At 45.6% G+C, this 20,256-nt stretch overlaps 2 protein-coding genes across 2 annotated transcripts; both read right to left on the reverse strand.

The window, feature by feature from the left end:
- Window positions 1–896: 896 nt before the first annotated feature.
- On the reverse strand, window positions 897–13,404 carry unc93b1 (unc-93 homolog B1, TLR signaling regulator). Its single transcript, XM_070856259.1, has 13 exons — window positions 13,317–13,404; window positions 10,400–10,522; window positions 10,126–10,267; window positions 9,833–9,986; window positions 9,578–9,739; window positions 7,412–7,541; window positions 7,201–7,294; window positions 6,433–6,557; window positions 5,866–6,048; window positions 4,756–5,029; window positions 4,540–4,661; window positions 4,316–4,438; window positions 897–3,551 (listed from the first exon to the last, which is right to left on the reverse strand). Exons 1-13 carry the CDS (start codon window positions 13,317–13,319, stop codon window positions 3,372–3,374), a joined length of 1,815 nt encoding a protein of 604 aa, XP_070712360.1. The 5' UTR covers window positions 13,320–13,404; the 3' UTR covers window positions 897–3,371.
- A 3,490-nt stretch (window positions 13,405–16,894) lies between these two features.
- On the reverse strand, window positions 16,895–18,673 carry timm10 (translocase of inner mitochondrial membrane 10 homolog (yeast)). Its single transcript, XM_070828043.1, has 2 exons — window positions 18,468–18,673; window positions 16,895–17,925 (listed from the first exon to the last, which is right to left on the reverse strand). Exons 1-2 carry the CDS (start codon window positions 18,536–18,538, stop codon window positions 17,730–17,732), a joined length of 267 nt encoding a protein of 88 aa, XP_070684144.1. The 5' UTR covers window positions 18,539–18,673; the 3' UTR covers window positions 16,895–17,729.
- Window positions 18,674–20,256: the final 1,583 nt, after the last annotated feature.

The following is a 20,256-nucleotide window of genomic DNA, read 5'->3' on the forward strand; positions in this document are numbered from 1 at the left end:
AAAACCTTCCTTAGTGATAAAGCCTATAGTTTAGGGCTGGATCAGGCCTTAGACCAGCCCCTAGTTATTCTGCTATAGGCTTAGACTGCCGGGGGACTCCCATGATGCACTGGGCTCCTCTCTCCTCCTCTTCCTCTCCATCCTGATGCTTCATTCTTCCCTGGAGCCTTTCTGTGCTTTTCTCATCTCTCTGGTTCCTGTGGATCGTGGTTCTCTGGTTCCTGTGGATCCTGGTCCTGGTTCTCCTGCTGTGGTTCTCAGGTTCCTGTGGATCCTGGTCCTGGTTCTCTTGCTGTGGTTCTCTGGTTCCTGTGGATCCTAGTCCTGGTTCTCCTGCTGTGGTTCTCTGGTTCCTGTGGATCCTGGTCCTGGTTCTCCTGCTGTGGTTCTCTGGTTCCTGTGGATCCTGGTCCTGGTTCTCCTGCTGTGGTTCTCTGGCTTAATGAATCACAGCTGAGGATCGTCAGCCACTGACACTTTTTACTGATAGTAGTCATATATTAACTATTGCCATGTTTCTCAGTGTTAGTCTCTGTCCAACCTCCACCCAACACGGACCCTGACAGAAAGCCCCCCCCCCTCTGAACCTGGGTCTGTTCCAGGTTTCTTCCCGTTAAAGGGGAGTTCTTCCTGCCACTGTTGTCTAATACAATATCTGATGCTGCTCATGTGGGGATTCTTGAATCCTTAACTTTTAATTCTTGTATCATTGGGTCTCTTAATTAATAATTAATCTTAATTTATGGAAAGCACCTTGAGAATGCTTGTTATGAATTTGTGCTATATAAATAAAGAATGATGATGATCGATTGATTGACCTTAAAGTATTTAAATACTTAAAGTTAATTCATCAGTAAGTTAAAACCAGAAAGTGATGATTGCTTGAACAAAAAATGTTACTCTGAAATGTGTTTTTAATGTTCATTATAATATTTGCACCTTTGGCAATTTCTTTTTCATTAGATAGTACAGTACAGATTTACAGGAAAGGAGAGAGAAATGGGACAACATGCAGCAAAGGGCCCGAGCTGGACTCAAACCCAGTCCACTGCAGTAAGGAAATGATACACAATCTACCAGGTTGCTACTGATATTTGTACCTTTACAGAAGCAAAAGACATGCACAGTTTTCAATCATAGGATCTACATTTATGACTGTATGGGCATGTAATGTACTGTGTCACAACAACTGCAATGAAACATTAATTTAGCTTTCTTGCTATTCTTTGCGTTAGTAGTACTTTAAGGTTTCTATGGCGATGAGTGTTTGGCTGTCATTATAGTTCTTTTTATAAAATCAGTAACTGACATCATGCCACCCACCAGTCAAGAAACACAGCAGCAGCTAACTTCAACACATCCTAATCCAACCTGCATGTCTTTGGGCTGTGGGAGGAAGCCAGAGTCCCACCTGGAGAAAATCCACACAAGCACAGAACACAGCACTCAGAAAGGCCCTTGGCTCAAACTGCAAACCTGCTGGCCAGCAGATTCTGCTGTGAGGCAACAGTGCTGACCACCGTACCACCTAATGTCAGTGGCTCTAAAGTTAGACAGAGACGGGTGAAGTCAGAAGCATAACAACTTCATAGGAAATCAGGGAGCTTTGGCATCACTTCAGTGAAAAGTAAGGAGTGGTTTTCATTACATTAATGAAATGTTAAATATCCTGCTAGAGAGTGCAGATCCATTCTTTCCTCCCACAGCAGGTACAAATATAAATACTGTGATTACTTACAAAATAGAATGCACTAAAGGTGAACCCTGAGTACAGTACCTACAAAGCTTGGTCCATTAGTCCAACCACCTGTATGACAGCATTTCAGCTTTTGGTCCTCCTTTACCTTATATTACTATTCTATTAACGCTGCCTGGATCAAACCAAGCCAAACAAAAAAAGAAAAAAAAAACAGAACAACATGGCGGGCAGTAAAATTCATACGGATATACATATGAACGTTGTATATGGTACAATTAAACATGTTGTGCTGTCAAGTTGAACCAAACTCCTTAATCACAAAATCATCCAAAACCTCCAAGCCTGTAACGGGCTCGTTAAAAAGTGAAATAATGGTAATGCACTGAACTAAGGTGGCGAACCTGGTAAACATTATACCTAAACATCAGCATGTGAGCGAATGATATAGTCCACATACTGATACTTTCAGTATTCAGGAGAGCACTGTTTAGCCTTGTTGGCTCTGGCCATGAATGACTGACTACCCTTACCTCTGCCATATTGAAATAAAGCATAAGCCTACATTCATGCGTTCATATTTAACTTCTGCTAAGAGCATGAGATGCATCAAGGCAACAGACTGGCATCTGAGCTGCTGATGATAGCATCTTTTGAGAATTGTGCACAAGTTAAGGGATTGAAGATAAACAAAGAAGAACAAATATAGCTGAGGCTGCTTGTGCTGTCCACATGAAGCAGGCCAGGCTTTCAGAAAATGACTCCATCAAAACACACTTCAACCTGGAGATAAACTTAGAAAATCAATTCCTCATCTCTGTTTCTGTCACTGTCAGTTCTTCCTTCTGAGATAAGTGCTGTTTTTCAAATGAAAACAGTTTTACAAAATAGGTTTTCTACTTGATGAAGCACAAAAGCAATGACAATGGAATATTTATCACCATGTGCGCTAAATGTCACAAACCGCAGCAAAAGAAGCACTAAACTATTCTTATTGTATGTATGTACTGTTGTATTTCATCCAGTCAGTGCTCTATCTATTCCGGTTCCAGTTTCTATACCCTTTCTTCTGATAGTATCGGTAAATCTTTTCATTTAAGCCAGAAAAATGCTTTTGTTTGGTGTGTACCGCAAGAATTACAAAAAGTATACATATCTAGAAAAAATAAATGGAGTAATGAACACAACAGCGCCAGGCACAACTCTCTTCCTCTTCTGTATATCTTTCATCCATCCCTCTCTCCCTCCCTCACATGGGCATCCTCCAGTCTCTGCACTTTATATTCACTGCTGTTGTCACTTTATCTATTCTACCAAAGTCTACATAATGCACAGTGCACTTTATGACCACTGCTGCTGTTGGTTCAGGTATGCTTACTCCTATTTATTTAGGCTCTACATTTTGCTTAGATTGTATTGTACTGGTGGTTCCTAAAGTCCTCTAAAGTAGTGATGGAGCCAGAGCTTTCAGCTATCAGGCTCCTCTCCTGTGGAACCTCCTTCCAGTTTGGGTTTGGGGGGCAGACACCCTCTCTACATTTAAGAGTAGACTAAAAACCTTCCTTGGTGATAAAGCCTATAGTTAAGGGCTGCAAAGTAAGAATTTCATTGTACAGTGGAACTGTCTGGTTTTCTGTGCACGTGATAATAAACATCTTGAGTCTCTCCTCCTGGCTCAGCGTGAGTCAGCTCCCTGGACCCCTGTGTTTCGGCCTACTTCCTCCCTGTCCTCTTCTCCCATCTCCTCCACCAAATGTTCTTCGTCCTCCTTTTTCTCCTCCTTGTCTTCTTCCTCACTTATCTCAGAGTCTGACTCATCTGAGTTGTCCTCTTCCAGGTAGCGGTAGCCTTTGACCTGTGCACACAAATGATATGTTCTATTGATAAGTGAGGAGAGGAGGTAAGTGGCTCTTAAGAGTTTTACAGTCAGAAGTTAAATGTTTTACAGCAAGGCTATGACAATAACAGGATTTTATTCACTCCCGCATAGCTGAGGGGTTTCTTCCACACAGTGCAGGACAGATCACTGTTTGCAGGAATTCAAATCTGGTCAAACACCACATCTCTGAGTTAATGAAAAAAATGTCTGCTGTGCAGTGAGATTTATCTCCTGCAAAGGTGTGGTTGGTGTGCACCTCATACGCTGCTAGGTTTTGCTTTTGTCCAACAAACACACAAAACCTGAAAAATGTATGGAAATGAATGAGTTATGAGTTGGGCTGATTATTTTTTGATGACTATCTGGGCTGGGGCAGACTGAGCTACGCAGTTCAGACATCTCTCTCCTCAGCTCCTCCTGGAGGCATTCTGAAGCCAGATGCAGGAACACCTCTGCCCCCGCCTTTGTCTCCTGCCAACTGACAAAACACCCGACCCCAGTGACTTTTCCCACAAGGCGGCAGCTCGGGTAGTTTTATCGGTCAATACGTGCGCGCTTATATTACCAGACTAAAATACAGGTTTAAAATGACAAACACATTAAAAAAAAGAGTGACGATTGGATTGGTTAACTTCCTTTTGGGTTATGAGATCTCCACTTTAACCTTTGACTGACAGCACCAATCTGTTTAGGTGAATGTGTTCAGATTGAGGCAGTCATTTGTGACTGTGATTGGTTACCTTGTGCCGTGGCCGAGGGATGCGAGGCAGTCTGTAAGGCACTCTCTTGGCCAGCCTACGCTCCATAACCCAATAACAGTAGCAGGCCAGCAATAAAGTGGCCAACAGGAGAGAGAGTTTAGCCTGAGGAGGTGGGAAAAAAATATGAACTTTTCTTCTAAAATGTGGATTCAAATGGTGACACAGATACACATGAATCATTCTCTAAACAGACATAGTCATACCCTCATTGGCAGGTTGGACCAGAGGTAAACTATGAAGATGGCGATGGCCTGCCACCAGTGATAGATGGTGTAGACAAAGTCCAGACGTTCTTTTTCCTCAGCATACAGCATGCCGAGCAGAGCTGACACACACACAGGAGTTCATGCTGACACGTCATTGTGTGAACAAAGTTGTAAAGAGTATGTACGGACTCCTCAAACACCACTGGTACTCACTGCTGACTCCCGTCTTGTTCAGAGCTGTGCCAAGTCCCCACAGCACAGAGATCACCAGCAGAGGGCCCAGATACTGTGGTTGGTCTTTAGGTAGAGACAAGGCCAGGAGAACCACCAGCAGCACTGAGTGCACAGCAGCACCCCCCATGAGACACAGCCAGCGGGGGAAGCGGAGGAGGCAAAGGGAGAGGGAGGAAAAGACGGAGCAGGAGAGGCCATAGACTAGAATGAGGAGCCACAGTTTCTTCAGGCCCAAAACACAGACACCATAGGACTATTGAGGGAGGGAAGCAAAAGAAGAAATTAGTGGAAACATTGACATTTCCTATATTTCCTGCCCTCATTACTATAATCTGTCTGCTCCTTTATGTGTCCTGTTCTATTATTTTGCATTTCATACAGAGCAGGACAAGACAATAGTTTAACATTTACAATTTGCAGAGACCCAACATTCGTGAGCAAGCATAGGCAGAAACCTCAAACAGAAACTGGCTCGAAGGTCGGCGGCCATCTGCTGTGAAAGACAGTGGGCAAAGTAGACTAGACCTAAGCAGAGAGAATATCTCTCCACTGAACACTGAAAACAAAGAAAAACAAAAAACCAACAGAACACAGAATATATGGTCACTGTTGGACAGGTGAGGATGAGACAAGGATAGTCTGTAATCTCAGACTTCAAAGAACTTAATGAGCTCTCCAAAAACACTCCTAGGAGAAGGAGACAGGGCAGATCTATCTGCTGCCCAATTTAGGTCAAGCTGTTTTCAAGATAACTGTGAAACTGTAAAGTTAATTGTTGCAGCACCACCAAGGCCAGTGAGTCATGTTATGCACCTGGTGAGCGGCATTTGCAACCCATCTGCCATTTTTGGTGCATGTAGGTCTTACAGTTACTGCTTTCAGTTACACTTTCAGCAGGGACAAATAAGAAGAAGCAGGAAAAGAAGAAGAATATCGACAACAAAAATAATAGCACTGATAATAATAATAATAATGATGATAAAAATATGACTAATAATAATATTTCATGATACTGCTCAAAGACACTAACAAAATGAAGCAATGCATGTAAAAGCTACTGTTCAACAAACTTGATTGACAGTGCACTACCAGGGAGAATCCAGAGATGGCAAACAGCACTTCAAAGCCGCTGTAGATGAAGAAGGGGCAAAGCAGTCTGAGGCGGTAGTCCCTCAGGTGTTTAAAAGGCAGCTGGAAGATGTTTCCCCAGCCAATACTACGAAGGTCGATCTCTTCTGTCGGCCGATATGCAGCACCACACAGCACAAGGAACTGTGTGCAGCAGCAAACAGTAATCAGTGTATTTGGAATCATTTGGAATGATTGCTGTGGAGTACAGTACTGTACATGCTTTGTCAGTTCATTTCAGCCTGTTGTAGGACAAAATAAGTTCAAGCTAAAGACAGCTCTGAATAAGATAGTACCATACCTCCTCATTTCACTACAATAACCTAAATACTACTGCTGCTAGAACCACCGCACCACAATATGTTGTTTCTCAACCGCTTAGTGTTTGGTTTGATGTAAAACATTAATACATAGTAATGAGTTATGAACGACAGACACTTAACAATCAGACTTAACAAACAATCACAGAACAAATAAAAACACTGGGGAGTCAAGAGGTGCATGTGTGTCGGGGAGTTTCATTCTTACGATGATCATGGCAAGGAAGGCAAAGCCCATGAGGACGCTCTCCACCTGGATGAGCAGCATGGAGCGCGGCAGGTTGGTCAGCACAGTGATATTGAAGCCGGGGATCACTCCACTGATTGTTGCTCCTGGCCGAGGAAGAGGAAGGATTAGGTTTCACTCCTGTATGTCTGACACTGTATCCCTGCCAGTGAGTGGCTGAAATCTACACTGGTATGTTCAGATGAATGTCTGATAGACCAGAAGTGCAGAAATAAAGTGATACACTGCATAGAAACCCTTCATTAGTTTCCACTTTGACGCCTCTAGCATCTTAGGAAAGCTCAAGCCTGGTGGATCAGTGGTCATTCTATTTTCTATTGCATACTGGACAAGCAATAAAAAAGAAAATTAGGGTGAGCGTGGTTTTGTATTTTTAAGAGGTCACCTGTGAGGCATGTGATGGTGGGAACCTGACTGTAGTTTTGCTTCCTCCTATTGTTGTTTACAATTAAAAGGAAGCATTGCTGGCAGAAGTGAGATCCTTTTAGTTCAGCATTCCAGGAAAACCTTTTAGCTCTACAAGAAATGTTGCACTTCACTAATCTCACAGCTTTGGGAGGCCAGCTTGTGCTTGGTTCAGTCCCGTGCTACACACTGAGGCATAGAGGACCAAGTATATACTTGCCAAGCACAGGTACATGTCTTGTTGGACAGAATGAACTGAATCCTTATACATTTTTCTCCTGTCTGTGGTCATTGATCAGTGGGGGTGAAGTGGCGTGTCTTTACCGCAGGTTTGCACATTGCAGAGAATGTGTTTGTTGTCTTGCAAGTAGTCATTGAGAATGAAAAGCATGGGGAACTCCGCGAAGACAAAGCTCAGCTGATGGGGGAGAGAGAGAAGACGTTTGCTCATGTCTTTCTGCAGCGATGCAAACAAATGTTGAACACCAACACACGCCGTTCAGTGAACTGAAGGAAAAGACGGCTGAAGACTCACATGGAAGATGATGTTGAAGACTGACTGGAAGACAATGATGTAGCTGTGGCACGCTCCCTTGGGAAGCTTCTTCTGTTCCTGCACATGCTCTTCTTTGTAGTTGACATACTCATAGTACTGCTGCGCCATCCTGTATGTATGTGTGTGGGAGCGTGTGTGTGTGTGTGTGGGAGGAGGAACAGCAAACATTCAAAATATGCGTACACATCGTGTTCAGTCAGGTGTGTGCTCATTTGAGGCTTGTGTGGGTATGTATCCATTCACCTGTGATCATTCATCATATGATCATCACATGACCACTGCCTCTGTGTATGAGGTGCTCATACTGATCCATGTGCTCCCTCAACTTCACACCTTGACAGCTAAGCGTTGGTCTATGAATAGGAGGGGTGTGAAGATTTCTATAATTCATAGTTTAAATTGATTTAACAATGGAAGAATATGAATTACATTTCCATTATCTGTTTCTTTCTGCATTCAGCTTTATAAAAGTGTAATACTCAAGTCAATGGAATAAAAACACTACATTTGTGAACTGTGGTTCTCGATAAAATAAACAAAACAATGCTTTACAAAATAAGACAAACATGCTGGCAATGAAGAGCTCGGCCTGACGACCACAGCACTGCACAGCTCAATAGAACTGATCCAAACAATAGGGCCTATTTTTACTGTTATGCTTTTTGTGAACACGTGTGAGCACTCGCGGCGGCTAATGATACTTATTTAATGAAGTTTTGATGTCGCTGACTGACGTAGCAAGTTAGCACAGGCTTTGAAACTAAAAACAACTCCGGATTTCCTGTTTTTAACTGGCTTTTGAATGAATAATAATTAGTTTAAGAATAACCACCATATCCACTGTGATTTGATGATGGTCGTATGGGGGGTTCTTTGTTAACTGATCTTGATGATCTGGATTATTTCAGGTTGTTGCTTATACTGTATGTTCTTGTTTTATTTATGTTTAATCATATTAACACACACTGAACCGAAGGAACGCGTATAAAAACTTGAATCACTGCAGACTATGGGAGGAACAGGGGTTAGTATTACGGTCAGGAGCATCTACAGAGAAGACTGACAAGTTCCTTATCTGTGAATCGTTCCACATATGTTGGTCACAATTTCTAAATAATCACATTTAAGGGATCTTATCAAAAAATTCCTGATTCAGGTTTTCATGTTAAAAATGACAATAAGCCAATAAACTGTTATCAGATGTTTTCAATGACATACAATTATATCATTATAATTATAATATTATAATTATATATTATGACCCTCTGTTAGTTGAGACCTGTAATATGATGGTTATGTCTCTGACTGTAATTTGACATTTATTATGACTTATTATGGTCATTTTCAAGTTCATATTTGAATTTGGGGGGTCCTACCAGAATACGTTTGCATGCTGTAATGTTCAAAAAATGTATTATTTTTCTCACACTGTGCATACTGCATACATTTTCAGCCCCTCAGTTTTAGCCTTCTAGAACAGCACCGCCTGTTCTGATTGGTCAGGACATTTCCATCCAAAATACAGTTTATCATCTGGTATTGACTTCCTCAAATGGTAGGAGGACATGAAGGCTGTTATATGGGTTTTTGTAGCCAGTGACAGCACAATTTGCATACTTTGCTTGTAGCTTACATCATATTACTAGAGCTACACAGCAATGGCAGACAGCAAGGCGGATTCAGGTTTTCAGTGGGTGGGACTGTCAGCCTACTGAAGAAGCTATCAAATCTAAAACTGAGCGTTTCCACATACATTTACTAACAGATGGAACAGGAGAAAAAGAGAGAGGATCGTCTTTTCTCCTAGTTTGAGGGTCTCTGGATACACCAGGGACACATGTCCGCACTGAAAAGACAGTTAGATAGTATGTCCACTTTAAAGCTTTGATAATTGGAGATGGTCGGTATCACTGGCTACTGTTATACTCTAGGATAAAGGTAGTCATACACTTATCTTTATGCATTCCATTACAGACGGTTAGGCTTAGTCTAAGATAAGAAAGAGTCAAGTTGAAATGTAGTGCAGTGAAGGAAAGAGCAATGAGCTGAGATCTTGGCTAACTGTTCAGGACTCTGTGTGTGCCTGTGACGTGATGAGGGTCAGGCTTGAAACATCCATCCACCTTTCTAAATTGTGTTTCTTACCTAGTGATATAATTTCCCAAAGAGGCCCAGAGCGGCACAATGGCCACGCCAATAGCTACGGCTGATGGAACCAAGGTGTAGTAACGCTCCCAGTAGTTGGTTGAAACGAAGAGTGCATAGATTCCTGAAGCGAGGAACATCATCCACTTAGTACCTAGAAACCTGCCAGAGGGACGGAAGTGATTAGCATAAAGAGTGCCGAGGACACACACACAGAGCTTCATTATGTATGTGTGTGAGTGTGTGTGTGTCAACCTGATAAGTATGGGGGTGTACAGCAGGCCTATGATGGGGGTGACATTGATGCCCATCAGCATCTTCCGATCGATGTCCTCCAGGCCAAGGTTGCTGTACTTTACCTCACGGTAAGTCATATCATAATGGAGGATCAGCTGCATCTGCAGTAGGCCTGTCGCAGGCAAGCATACACACACACACACACACACACAATATATATATATTTGAAAGAACATATCAGGGTCTCTGTAACTCTGTCTCTCTGTGTGTTTCTTTGTCCATTTCATTGAATTCTCTCCACTGAATCTCACCCATGTACACGCTGTACACAATCATGGCTCCAAAACTGGCTGCAAGAACATTCTTGATGACTCCAAGCCTCTTCCTCCGGTAGTATTTCTTCTCCTCCTCCTCCTCATTGTACTCTGCCTGTGGACCCAGAAACTCCTCCATCTGAAGAAAGAAGCGTAAGAGGTTACACAAACTGTATCACACTTGTGGAGAAGTGTGCTAGCTTTCACTTGAAACCTGATAATCACAAAGATCGGAGCTATGACGTTTTCCACAGGACAGGAGGGAGCTCACCTGGCCCTGCATGTTGTCTTCTTGCCCCACATTCAGCAGTTCATTCAGGCCCCCACCAGGAGGTGTTATAAGCTCATCATCATCATCCTCCCTGACCAAGTCTTCTGTAGAAGAGGCCTCCATCTAGTGACCAAAAGGAGAAGCACACTGGATTCACAGGTGGTTCACTGCACCTGAAGCAGGCATCTGAACTGATACCACATTTTAGTAACAGTGTTCCTGAGGCACCTACAGGGAGCAGGGCTCTCAAAACTCTTACTGATCATACTACCGGGACTACATACAGATGCTTTTTTCAAGTTTTCACGGGCTTTAAACATCATTATGGATTTTAGATTGAATCCAAGACTGACTATGACTATGAATTAGAATCATCCATATAAATACTCCTTAAAAGGTGTGCAGTATTTGCAAAGATTTGCAATAAAGTTTATTGGAGGGTGGGGTCCTGTGAATAGTACGTGAATGCAATAACATTATAATTCATTTAACAAACTGTAAAACTACCGCCATGTACAGTGGATATAAAAAGTCTACACACACCTGTTAAAATGCCAGGTGTTTGTGATATAAAAAAATGAGACTAAGATAAATCATTTCAGAACTTTTTCCACCTTTAATGTGACCTATAACCTGTACAAATCAACTGAAAAACAAACTGAAATCTTTTAGGGGGGGGGAGTAAAAATAAAAACATTAAAATAATGTGGTTGCACAAGTGTGCACACCCTCTTATAACTGGGGATGTGGCTGTGTTCAGAATCATGTTAAATAGGAGTCAGTACACACCTGCCATCATTTTAAGTGCCTCTGATTAACCCCAAATACAGTTCAGCTGTTCTAGTAGCTTTTTCTCACATTTTCTTTAGTGCTGATACAAAACCTTCAGGCTTCTGCTAGAAAGCTGAAGATGAAGAGGAACTTCATCTTTCAGCATGACAACGAGCCAAAGCATACATCCAAATCAACAAAAGAACGGCTTCACCAGGAGAAGATTAAAGTTTTGGAATGGCCCACCCAGAGCCCAGACCTGAATCCCATTGAAAATCTGTTGGATGACCTGAAAAGGGCTGTGCACAGGAGATGCCCTCCCAATCTGACAGATTTAGAGCGTTTTTGCAAAGAAGAGAAAGTCAAGATGTGCCATGCTGATAGACTCCTACCCAAAAAGACTGAGTGCTTTAATAAAACCAAAAGGTGCTTCAACAAAGTATTAGTTTAAGGGTGTGCATATTTATGCAACCCCACCTAAAAGATTTCAGTTTGTTTTTCAGTTGAGTTGTACAGGTTATAGGCCACATTAAAGGTGGAAAAATGGTTCTGAAATGATTTATCTTGGTCTCATTTTTTACATCACATAAACGTGGCATTTTAACGGGTGTGTAGACTTTTTATATCCTCTGTATTTTATTGGACACCTACATGCATGCATACTCCCACTGTTAACTATGACCTCTGTTAAGGAGAGTTTTCAGGGCACAGATGAGAAGTTGAACACACAAACCAAAGTTTCAATTTGGCTGAATTTACTCTTCAGCAGAGGAACATGAGAAACATGTATAACCAAAATGTAATGCATCATTCGAACAAAGGGAGTCCTCTTTTTTGAAGGCTACATTTTACAGTAACAGTAATAATAGTAGTAACAATAGTAACAGTAGTAACAGTAGTGGCAGTAGTGACAATAGTAACAGTAGTAACAATAGTAACAGTAGTGACAGTAGTAACAATAGTATAGTAATAATAGTAGTAACAGTAGTAACAGTAACAGTAGTAACAATAGTAACAGTAGTGACAGTAGTAACAATAGTATAGTAAAAATAGTAGTAACGGTAGTAACAGTAGTAATAGTAACAGTAACAGTAGTAACAGCAGTAACAGTAGCAGTAGTAACAGTAACAGTAGTAACAGTCGTAATAGTAGCAGTAGTAACAGTAACAGTAGTAACAGCAGTAACAGCAACAGTAGCAGTAGTAACAGTAACAGTAGTAATAGTAGTAACAGTAACGGTAGTAACAGTAGCAGTAGTAACAGTAGCAGTAGTAATAGTAGTAACAGTAACGGTAGTAACAGTAGCAGTAGTAACAGTAACAGTAGAAACAGTAACAGTAGTAACAGTAGCAGTAGTAACAGTAACAGTAGAAACAGTAGCAGTAGTAACAGTAGAAACAGTAGTAACAGTAGAAACAGTAGCAGTAGTAGCAGTAGTAACAGTAACAATAGTAACAGTAGAAACAGTAGCAGTAGTAGCAGTAGCAGTAGTAACAGTAGAAACAGTAGAATCAGTAACAGTAGTAACAATAGAAACAGTAGCAGTAGTAGCAGTAGCAGTAGTAACAGTAACAGTAGTAACAGTAACAGTAGCAGTAGAAACAGTAGCAGTAGTAACAGTAGCAGTAGCAGTAGTAACAGTAACAGTAGTAACAGTAACAGTAGCAGTAGAAACAGTAGCAGTAGTAACAGTAACAGTAGCAGTAGTAACAGTAACAGTAGTAACAGTAACAGTAGCAGTAGTAACAGTAACAGTAGTAACAGTAACAGTAGCAGTAGTAACAGTAACAGCTGTGTCTCTATTAAAACACTACATTCCCATTAAGAGTTCACGGTGTAGGTTAGGGACTGTATGAAAATGATTGCACAGTTGTCTCACTCTATACAACAGATTAATATCAGGTTTGAATTATTAATATATGAGTCACATGGGCGTTGGATATGCTGTAAATACTAGCTTTATAAATAGTCTGCATTCAGGGGGTAAAGTACATGTGAGCGACAGCTACGTAGGTTCAGACATTACTGTGAAGGGTTCCAGTTGTACCATTATTTTCAGGTGTGTCCAGCAAAGCTCGGACAAACACAAGAACACTCAGTAAGTGACGAGGCTTGTTCAAACAGCAACACTTTGAAAATCACTTACCATGTTTCTCTCAGGGCACCACGCTGACAGCTTCGAACACTTCTGATACAGAAAGTGTTGAGTGCAGCTACAGTTCCCCTTTCCTCAGTACAGGCTGCAGCTGGAAACACAACCTGGAAGGAACCGAAACTTCCCTCACATTCACTTCCTCACTGTCTGTCTTAAAGGTACAGAGCCTTGTCTGTCTGCCTCCTGTTTGTGGTACAGAGCCTGTCTGTGGTACAGAGCCATGTCTGTGGTACAGAGCCTGTCTGTGGTACAGAGCCCTGTCTGTGGTACAGAGCCATGTCTGTCTGCCTCCTGTCTGTGGTACAGAGCCCTGTCTGTGGTACAGAGCCATGTCTGTCTGCCTCCTGTCTGTGGTACAGAGCCCTGTCTGTGGTACAGAGCCATGTCTGTCTGCCTCCTGTCTGTGGTACAGAGCCTGTCTGTGGTACAGAGCCCTGTCTGTGGTACAGAGCCTTGTCTGTCTGCCTCCTGTCTGTGGTACAGAGCCTTGTCTGTCTGCCTCCTGTCTGTGGTACAGAGCCTGTCTGTGGTACAGAGCCCTGTCTGTGGTACAGAGCCATGTCTGTCTGCCTCCTGTCTGTGGTACAGAGCCTTGTCTGTCTGCCTCCTGTCTGTGGTACAGAGCCCTGTCTGTGGTACAGAGCCTTGTCTGTCTGCCTCCTGTCTGTGGTACAGAGCCTGTCTGTGGTACAGAGCCTTGTCTGTCTGCCTCCTGTTTGTGGTACAGAGCCTGTCTGTGGTACAGAGCCTTGTCTGTCTGCATCCTGTCTGTGGTACAGAGCCTGTCTGTGGTACAGAGCCATGTCTGTGGTACAGAGCCTGTCTGTCTGCCTCCTGTCTGTGGTACAGAGCCTGTCTGTTGTACAGAGCCCTGTCTGTGGTACAGAGCCATGTCTGTCTGCCTCCTGTCTGTGGTACAGAGCCCTGTCTGTGGTACAGAGCCTTGTCTGTCTGCCTCCTGTCTGTGGGACAGAGCCTGTCTGTGGGACAGAGCCTGTCTGTGGTACAGAGCCATGTCTGTCTGCCTCCTGTCTGTGGTACAGAGCCTGCCTGTGGTACAGAGCCCTGTCTGTGGTACATAGCCTTGTCTGTCTGCCTCCTGTCTGTGGTACAGAGCCCTGTCTGCCTCCCTCCTGTCTGTGGTTCAGAGCCCTGCCTGTCTGCTTCCTGTCTGTGATACAGAGCCCTGTCTGTGGTATAGAGCCCTGCCTCCCTCCTGTCTGTGGTACAGAGCCTTGCCTGCCTCCCTCCTGTCTGTGGTATAGAGCCCTGCCTCCCTCCTGTCTGTGGTACAGAGCCTTGCCTGCCTCCTTCCTGTCTGTGGTACAGAGCCCTGCCTCCTTCCTGTCTGTGGTGCAGAGTCCTGCCTCCCTCCTGTCTGTGGTACAGAGCCCTGCCTGTCTGCCTCCTGTCTGTGGTGCAGAGCCCTGCCTGTCTGCGTCCTGTCTGTGGTACAGAGCCCTGCCTGTCTGCCTCCTGTCTGTGGTGCAGAGCCCTGCCTGTCTGCCTCCTGTCTGCCTCCTGTCTGCGGTACAGAGCCCTGCCTGTCTGCCTCCTGTCTGTGGTGCAGAGCCCTGCCTCCCTCCTGTCTGTGGTACAGAGCCCTACCTCCCTCCTGTCTGTGGTACAGAGCCCTGCCTGTCTGCCTCCTGTCTGTGGTGCAGAGCCCTGCCTGCCTCCCTCCTGTCTGTGGTGCAGAGCCCTTCCTCCCTCCTGTCTGTGGTGCAGAGCCCTGCCTCCCTCCTGTCTGTGGTACAGAGCCCTGCCTGTCTGCCTCCTGTCTGTGGTGCAGAGCCCTGCCTGTCTGCCTCCTGTCTGTGGTACAGACCTGTCTGTGGTACAGAGCCCTCCCTCCCTCCTGTCTGTGGTGCAGAGCCCTGCCTCCTCCCTATCTGTGGTACAGACCTGTCTGTGGTACAGAGCCCTGCCTGTCTGCCTCCTGTCTGTGGTGCAGAGCCCTGCCTGTCTGCCTCCTGTCTGCCTCCTGTCTGTGGTACAGAGCCCTGCCTGCCTCCTTCCTGTCTGTGGTGCAGAGCCCTGCCTCCCTCCTGTCTGTGGTACAGAGCCCTGCCTCCCTCCTGTCTGTGGTACAGAGCCCTGCCTGTCTGCTTCCTGTCTGTGATACAGAGCCCTGTCTGTGGTATAGAGCCCTGCCTCCCTCCTGTCTGTGGTACAGAGCCTTGCCTGCCTCCTTCCTGTCTGTGGTATAGAGCCCTGCCTCCCTCCTGTCTGTGGTACAGAGCCTTGCCTGCCTCCTTCCTGTCTGTGGTACAGAGCCCTGCCTCCTTCCTGTCTGTGGTGCAGAGTCCTGCCTCCCTCCTGTCTGTGGTACAGAGCCCTGCCTGTCTGCCTCCTGTCTGTGGTGCAGAGCCCTGCCTGTCTGCGTCCTGTCTGTGGTACAGAGCCCTGCCTGTCTGCCTCCTGTCTGTGGTGCAGAGCCCTGCCTGTCTGCCTCCTGTCTGCCTCCTGTCTGCGGTACAGAGCCCTGCCTGTCTGCCTCCTGTCTGTGGTGCAGAGCCCTGCCTCCCTCCTGTCTGTGGTACAGAGCCCTACCTCCCTCCTGTCTGTGGTACAGAGCCCTGCCTGTCTGCCTCCTGTCTGTGGTGCAGAGCCCTGCCTGCCTCCCTCCTGTCTGTGGTGCAGAGCCCTTCCTCCCTCCTGTCTGTGGTGCAGAGCCCTGCCTCCCTCCTGTCTGTGGTACAGAGCCCTGCCTGTCTGCCTCCTGTCTGTGGTGCAGAGCCCTGCCTGTCTGCCTCCTGTCTGTGGTACAGACCTGTCTGTGGTACAGAGCCCTCCCTCCCTCCTGTCTGTGGTGCAGAGCCCTGCCTCCTCCCTGTCTGTGGTACAGACCTGTCTGTGGTACAGAGCCCTGCCTGTCTGCCTCCTGTCTGTGGTGCAGAGCCCTGCCTGTCTGCCTCCTGTCTTCCTCCTGTCTGTGGTACAGAGCCCTGCCTGCCTCCTTCCTGTCTGTGGTGCAGAGCCCTGCCTCCCTCCTGTCTGTGGTACAGAGCCCTGCCTCCCTCCTGTCTGTGGTACAGAGCCCTGCCTGCCTCCCTCCTGTCTGTGGTACAGAGCCCTGCCTGCCTCCTTCCTGTCTGTGGTGCAGAGCCCTGCCTCCCTCCTGTCTGTGGTACAGAGCCCTGCCTGTCTGCCTCCTGTCTGTGGTGCAGAGCCCTGCCTCCCTCCTGTCTGTGGTACAGAGCCCTGCCTGTCTATGGTACAGAGCCCTGCCTGTCTGCCTCCTGTCTGTGGTGCAGAGCCCTGCCTGTCTGCCTCCTGTCTGTGGTACAAACCTGTCTGTGGTACAGAGCCCTGCCTGTCTGCCTCCTGTCTGTGGTACAGAGCCCTGCCTCCCTCCTGTCTGTGGTGCAGAGCCCTGCCTGTCTGCCTCCTGTCTGTGGTGCAGAGCCCTGCCTGCCTCCCTCCTGTCTGTGGCGCAGAGCCCTGCCTGTCTGCCTCCTGTCTGTGGTACAGACCTGTCTGTGGTACAGAGCCCTCCCTCCCTCCTGTCTGTGCCACACAGTCATACAGCCTATAGTAGGACAGACACCAGGATGCTGTTTTGGACATTAGGACACATTGTTTTATTAATGATCAACAGTAAAAACACAGATCTCCTGACATAGTGGTCGACAGAGAGAAGAGTAAATGTTTCACAGTCAGAAGCCTGGTCCACTGACGTACAGCACACATACACAAAGATGACCAATGAGCAAAGCCTGTTCCATCTTGGAGGCACGGCCATGACAGCAGGTGGGCGGGTCGTCCGTCTGCCGGAGTTACTGAGGACACAAGTGTCTGCATGAAGGGAGGTGTTACTTGATACAGGCCCTGCTCCACGGATTTGATTTTCTGTAATCTGAGGTTTTCTCAAGAACTGAAATATCACATTGTGTTACAACTTCAAGAGGAGGGCGGGCGCCACCCCCCTCAGTTCAAAGGATCATTTGGGAAGAGAAAAACTAAATGCAAATCATTCTCCTTCTAGAAGGTGCCTTCACTAAGCACTGAACAGTATTTGAGGTTCTGCAGCACCCTTCTTGAAATCAAAGCAGCAGAAAGAAGTACATAGTATGACTTGGATAGAATATTACATGTCCCAGGCTGGTGTCCTTTCCTTTTCAGATTGCTTCTTGAATGTAAACTAATCAGACGTATCCAGAGGGCAGCGGACTGATGTGAACAGAGTGTCAAAATGTCCCCGTGCCATCGTTGGTGGTTCGTCCAGCCACTTCCTATCTCATCCTGTACAGCAGAGAGGGCAGGTTCTCTCAGTGCCTCAACAAAACCCATCCACTCATTAAAACAGAAGTCTCTCATCTTGGAGGAACCAGACATGCCAGCCCCACCAAATGACCTTGTAATCCCCCACAATGCTCCACTTGGTTCCTTTCATCAGCATCTCTATCCGCTCCCCACGGCCGACTTCCTCATCATCTCCTCATCCTGGACAGACAGCTCGGTCAGCTTCCGGCCCAGCCTTTCGTGAAGGTCCAGGTATTTGGCCACGCAGCGGTCCAAGCACACCGACTCGCCCTTTGTCAGTTCGGCCTCCTTGTAATGTGGTGGCACACACTTCCTGTGGCAGGCGTTGGTCATTCTGGAAGGAAAGGAAGGAATGTTCAGATCAATGTCACAAACACTTCTGCTTAGCTGTTTCATTATGCCTATAGCTTAATATAATGTCCCACCAATAGTCACTCACTGAAACAACCGTTCAATCAGCTGGAATCACTGTTTTTTGATCATTGTGGAATCACCCTGACTTGGCCTGGTCACTGTTTAACACAGGAGGTCTGCTATTTAATACATTATGTGATTTTTTAAGGGCCGAAAGTAACACTGATCATATTAATAAACATTCATATAATCTTCGAGTAGCTCACTGTGACTAATGACAGTATTTCTGCTTGAAATCCAAACCGGATCCTGACTGGATCCAGTCTCCTGCAGCCCTAAAACACTGAAATGCTTTGCAGCTAATGTTAAAGTGCCTGCAGGAGGCTGCAGCTAGCACCCAGCAGGCTAACCTTCCATGAGCCTTAGTCACAGACTGTTGGACTAGAGGCCGTAGGACCGATCACTGCTGCCTGCCAGCACTCATCACAGCTAGCTCGGTGGTTAGCTTGTTTCAGCTCGTACCGGTTGTACATGTCGGCCATCATCTCCACCTCCAGCTCCGCTGCGAGCTGCTGCGCCTTCATAGGATCCATGTCTTTCACTTCAACGATGCTTCAACCTTCCACAAACCACAACGTCCCAGTGACCCTCTGCAGCGGACAGCCGACAGCAAACCTTCCCCTCCGATGCTGCTGCTTCTTCTTCTATAACCTTCAAATCTGCGATGCAGCACGTGTGCGCCACTTCCGCTTCCACTGTCAATAAAGTTGGATTGAAACGGAAGGAGGGTCTCTCTGCTCCTCCTCCTCCTGGTGGTGTTGACAGGAACAACACCTCTGACAGGCTCGACAAGTGAAGAACGGCGTAATTCAAAAAAAACACTTGTGTTTACAAAGACAGGCTCTGAATGGAGTTTATTTGGACAGAAGAAGAAGAAGAGACGCTGGACTGTTAGCTCAACTCAAAGCTCACTGAAAAGAATGAAGAAGATCTAGATGGTTATTGTAAACATAAAGAACTGTTTCAATACTTTAGCATCTTATTAATGGAACATAAACATCCGTGTGAACCGGGTCTGTGAACTGGACTCTGACACTTGTGAACAGAAAGGGGGGGCCATCTGTCATACTGGTGAACACACAGAACATGAGGTCTAACATGACAACACAACAAGTTACTCTGCCTCATCTCCAGTCACATCGACCTCAGTCACATCTTCCTCCTCCTCCTCCTCCTCCTCCTCCTCCTCTGGACTTCCGTCCATGCTGTCCAGTCCATCTTTGCACTCTCTGATCTGAGGCACTTTGTCTGGGGAGTAAAGCAGAATGTCCACCTCCTCCTCCCCCTCCCCCTCCTCCTCTTCTTCGGTGCAGCCTGAGCTCTTGCTGAACCCCACAGCTGCCAACAGAGGTGGACCAGTTTTCTCCGGGGTCTGGGGTTCCAAGTTGTGGTCAAAAGGCATTTTGTCTTCTTCAGGGAGGTGGGTCTGGGTGTGGGTGTGTGATGTGGATGAGCCTTCATCCCTGACAGCCATCTGCTGGGCTGCCTGCGATGCTCCTGCATCATCACATCTCTGTGCTAAAACAGGAGGATTAGGACAAAACTGAATTAATCTCTACTGTATTGAAGTGTCAGGTATCTGAAAGCCTCAGCAAATAAAACACCACGAGGCAAAATACATTTACTCAAGTACAAAACTTTAGTTCAGTGCTTAAGTATAGAAATAGAGGTGCTTGTACTCAAATTTGCATTTCATGCTACTTCGTACTTCTACTCCATAACAGATCAGAGGTGTGTGGTGACAGCTGGAATAAGATACATGAAACAATAACGGCTTTGGCTTTAAGATGGGACAAACTGATGAAAGCAGGGATTTGGGCTTGTGGCTCCTTGAATGTGGTCGGGGATGGTCAACAGATTTCACTTCTATTCATTATTTACATAAACAGTGAAGACAAACTTCCTCTACACTTCTCACAAAAAAGCAAAGATCCGAAGAAAGAAGAACAAATAGATTTGTTTTGTATTTCAAATAGTTCAGAGTGTGTTACTGCTCCAACAGTAACACACTGCTGTAGCATCATTACGTCATCAAATAAAACTATTTACTGAACAAGTAGCACTACCCTTTACTGCTGATACTGAGCACATTTTGCTGTTAACACTTTTATAGAGGAGTATGAAGGCAGACATGTGATGTATACTTCCTCCACCACCGGTGAAAGACTTGGACCACTTGAGGAAGCACTGTGATCAGAGTGAATGAAGCCTGTAAGCAGAGTTCTATCAAGACATTTTCTTTTTTAAAAAT

Source organism: Pempheris klunzingeri, chromosome 3 (genome assembly GCF_042242105.1).
Source record: "Pempheris klunzingeri isolate RE-2024b chromosome 3, fPemKlu1.hap1, whole genome shotgun sequence".
NCBI classification, from domain to species: Eukaryota; Metazoa; Chordata; class Actinopteri; order Acropomatiformes; family Pempheridae; genus Pempheris; species Pempheris klunzingeri.

Excerpts from the sequence above, each read along its gene's own strand:
- unc93b1 (XM_070856259.1), bottom strand. Across the intron at positions 10,268-10,399 it reads AAGACAACATGCAGGGCCAG|ATGGAGGAGTTTCTGGGTCC; the intron begins GTGAGCTCCCTC and ends TTCTTTCTTCAG. Across the intron at positions 5,030-5,865 it reads CCATCTCTGGATTCTCCCTG|TCCTATGGTGTCTGTGTTTT; the intron begins GTAGTGCACTGT and ends CTCCCTCAATAG.
- timm10 (XM_070828043.1), bottom strand. The coding sequence starts at position 18,538 with ATGGATCCTATGAAGGCGCAGCAGCTCGCAGCGGAGCTGGAGGTGGAG. Across the intron at positions 17,926-18,467 it reads ATGGCCGACATGTACAACCG|AATGACCAACGCCTGCCACA; the intron begins GTACGAGCTGAA and ends CTTTCCTTCCAG.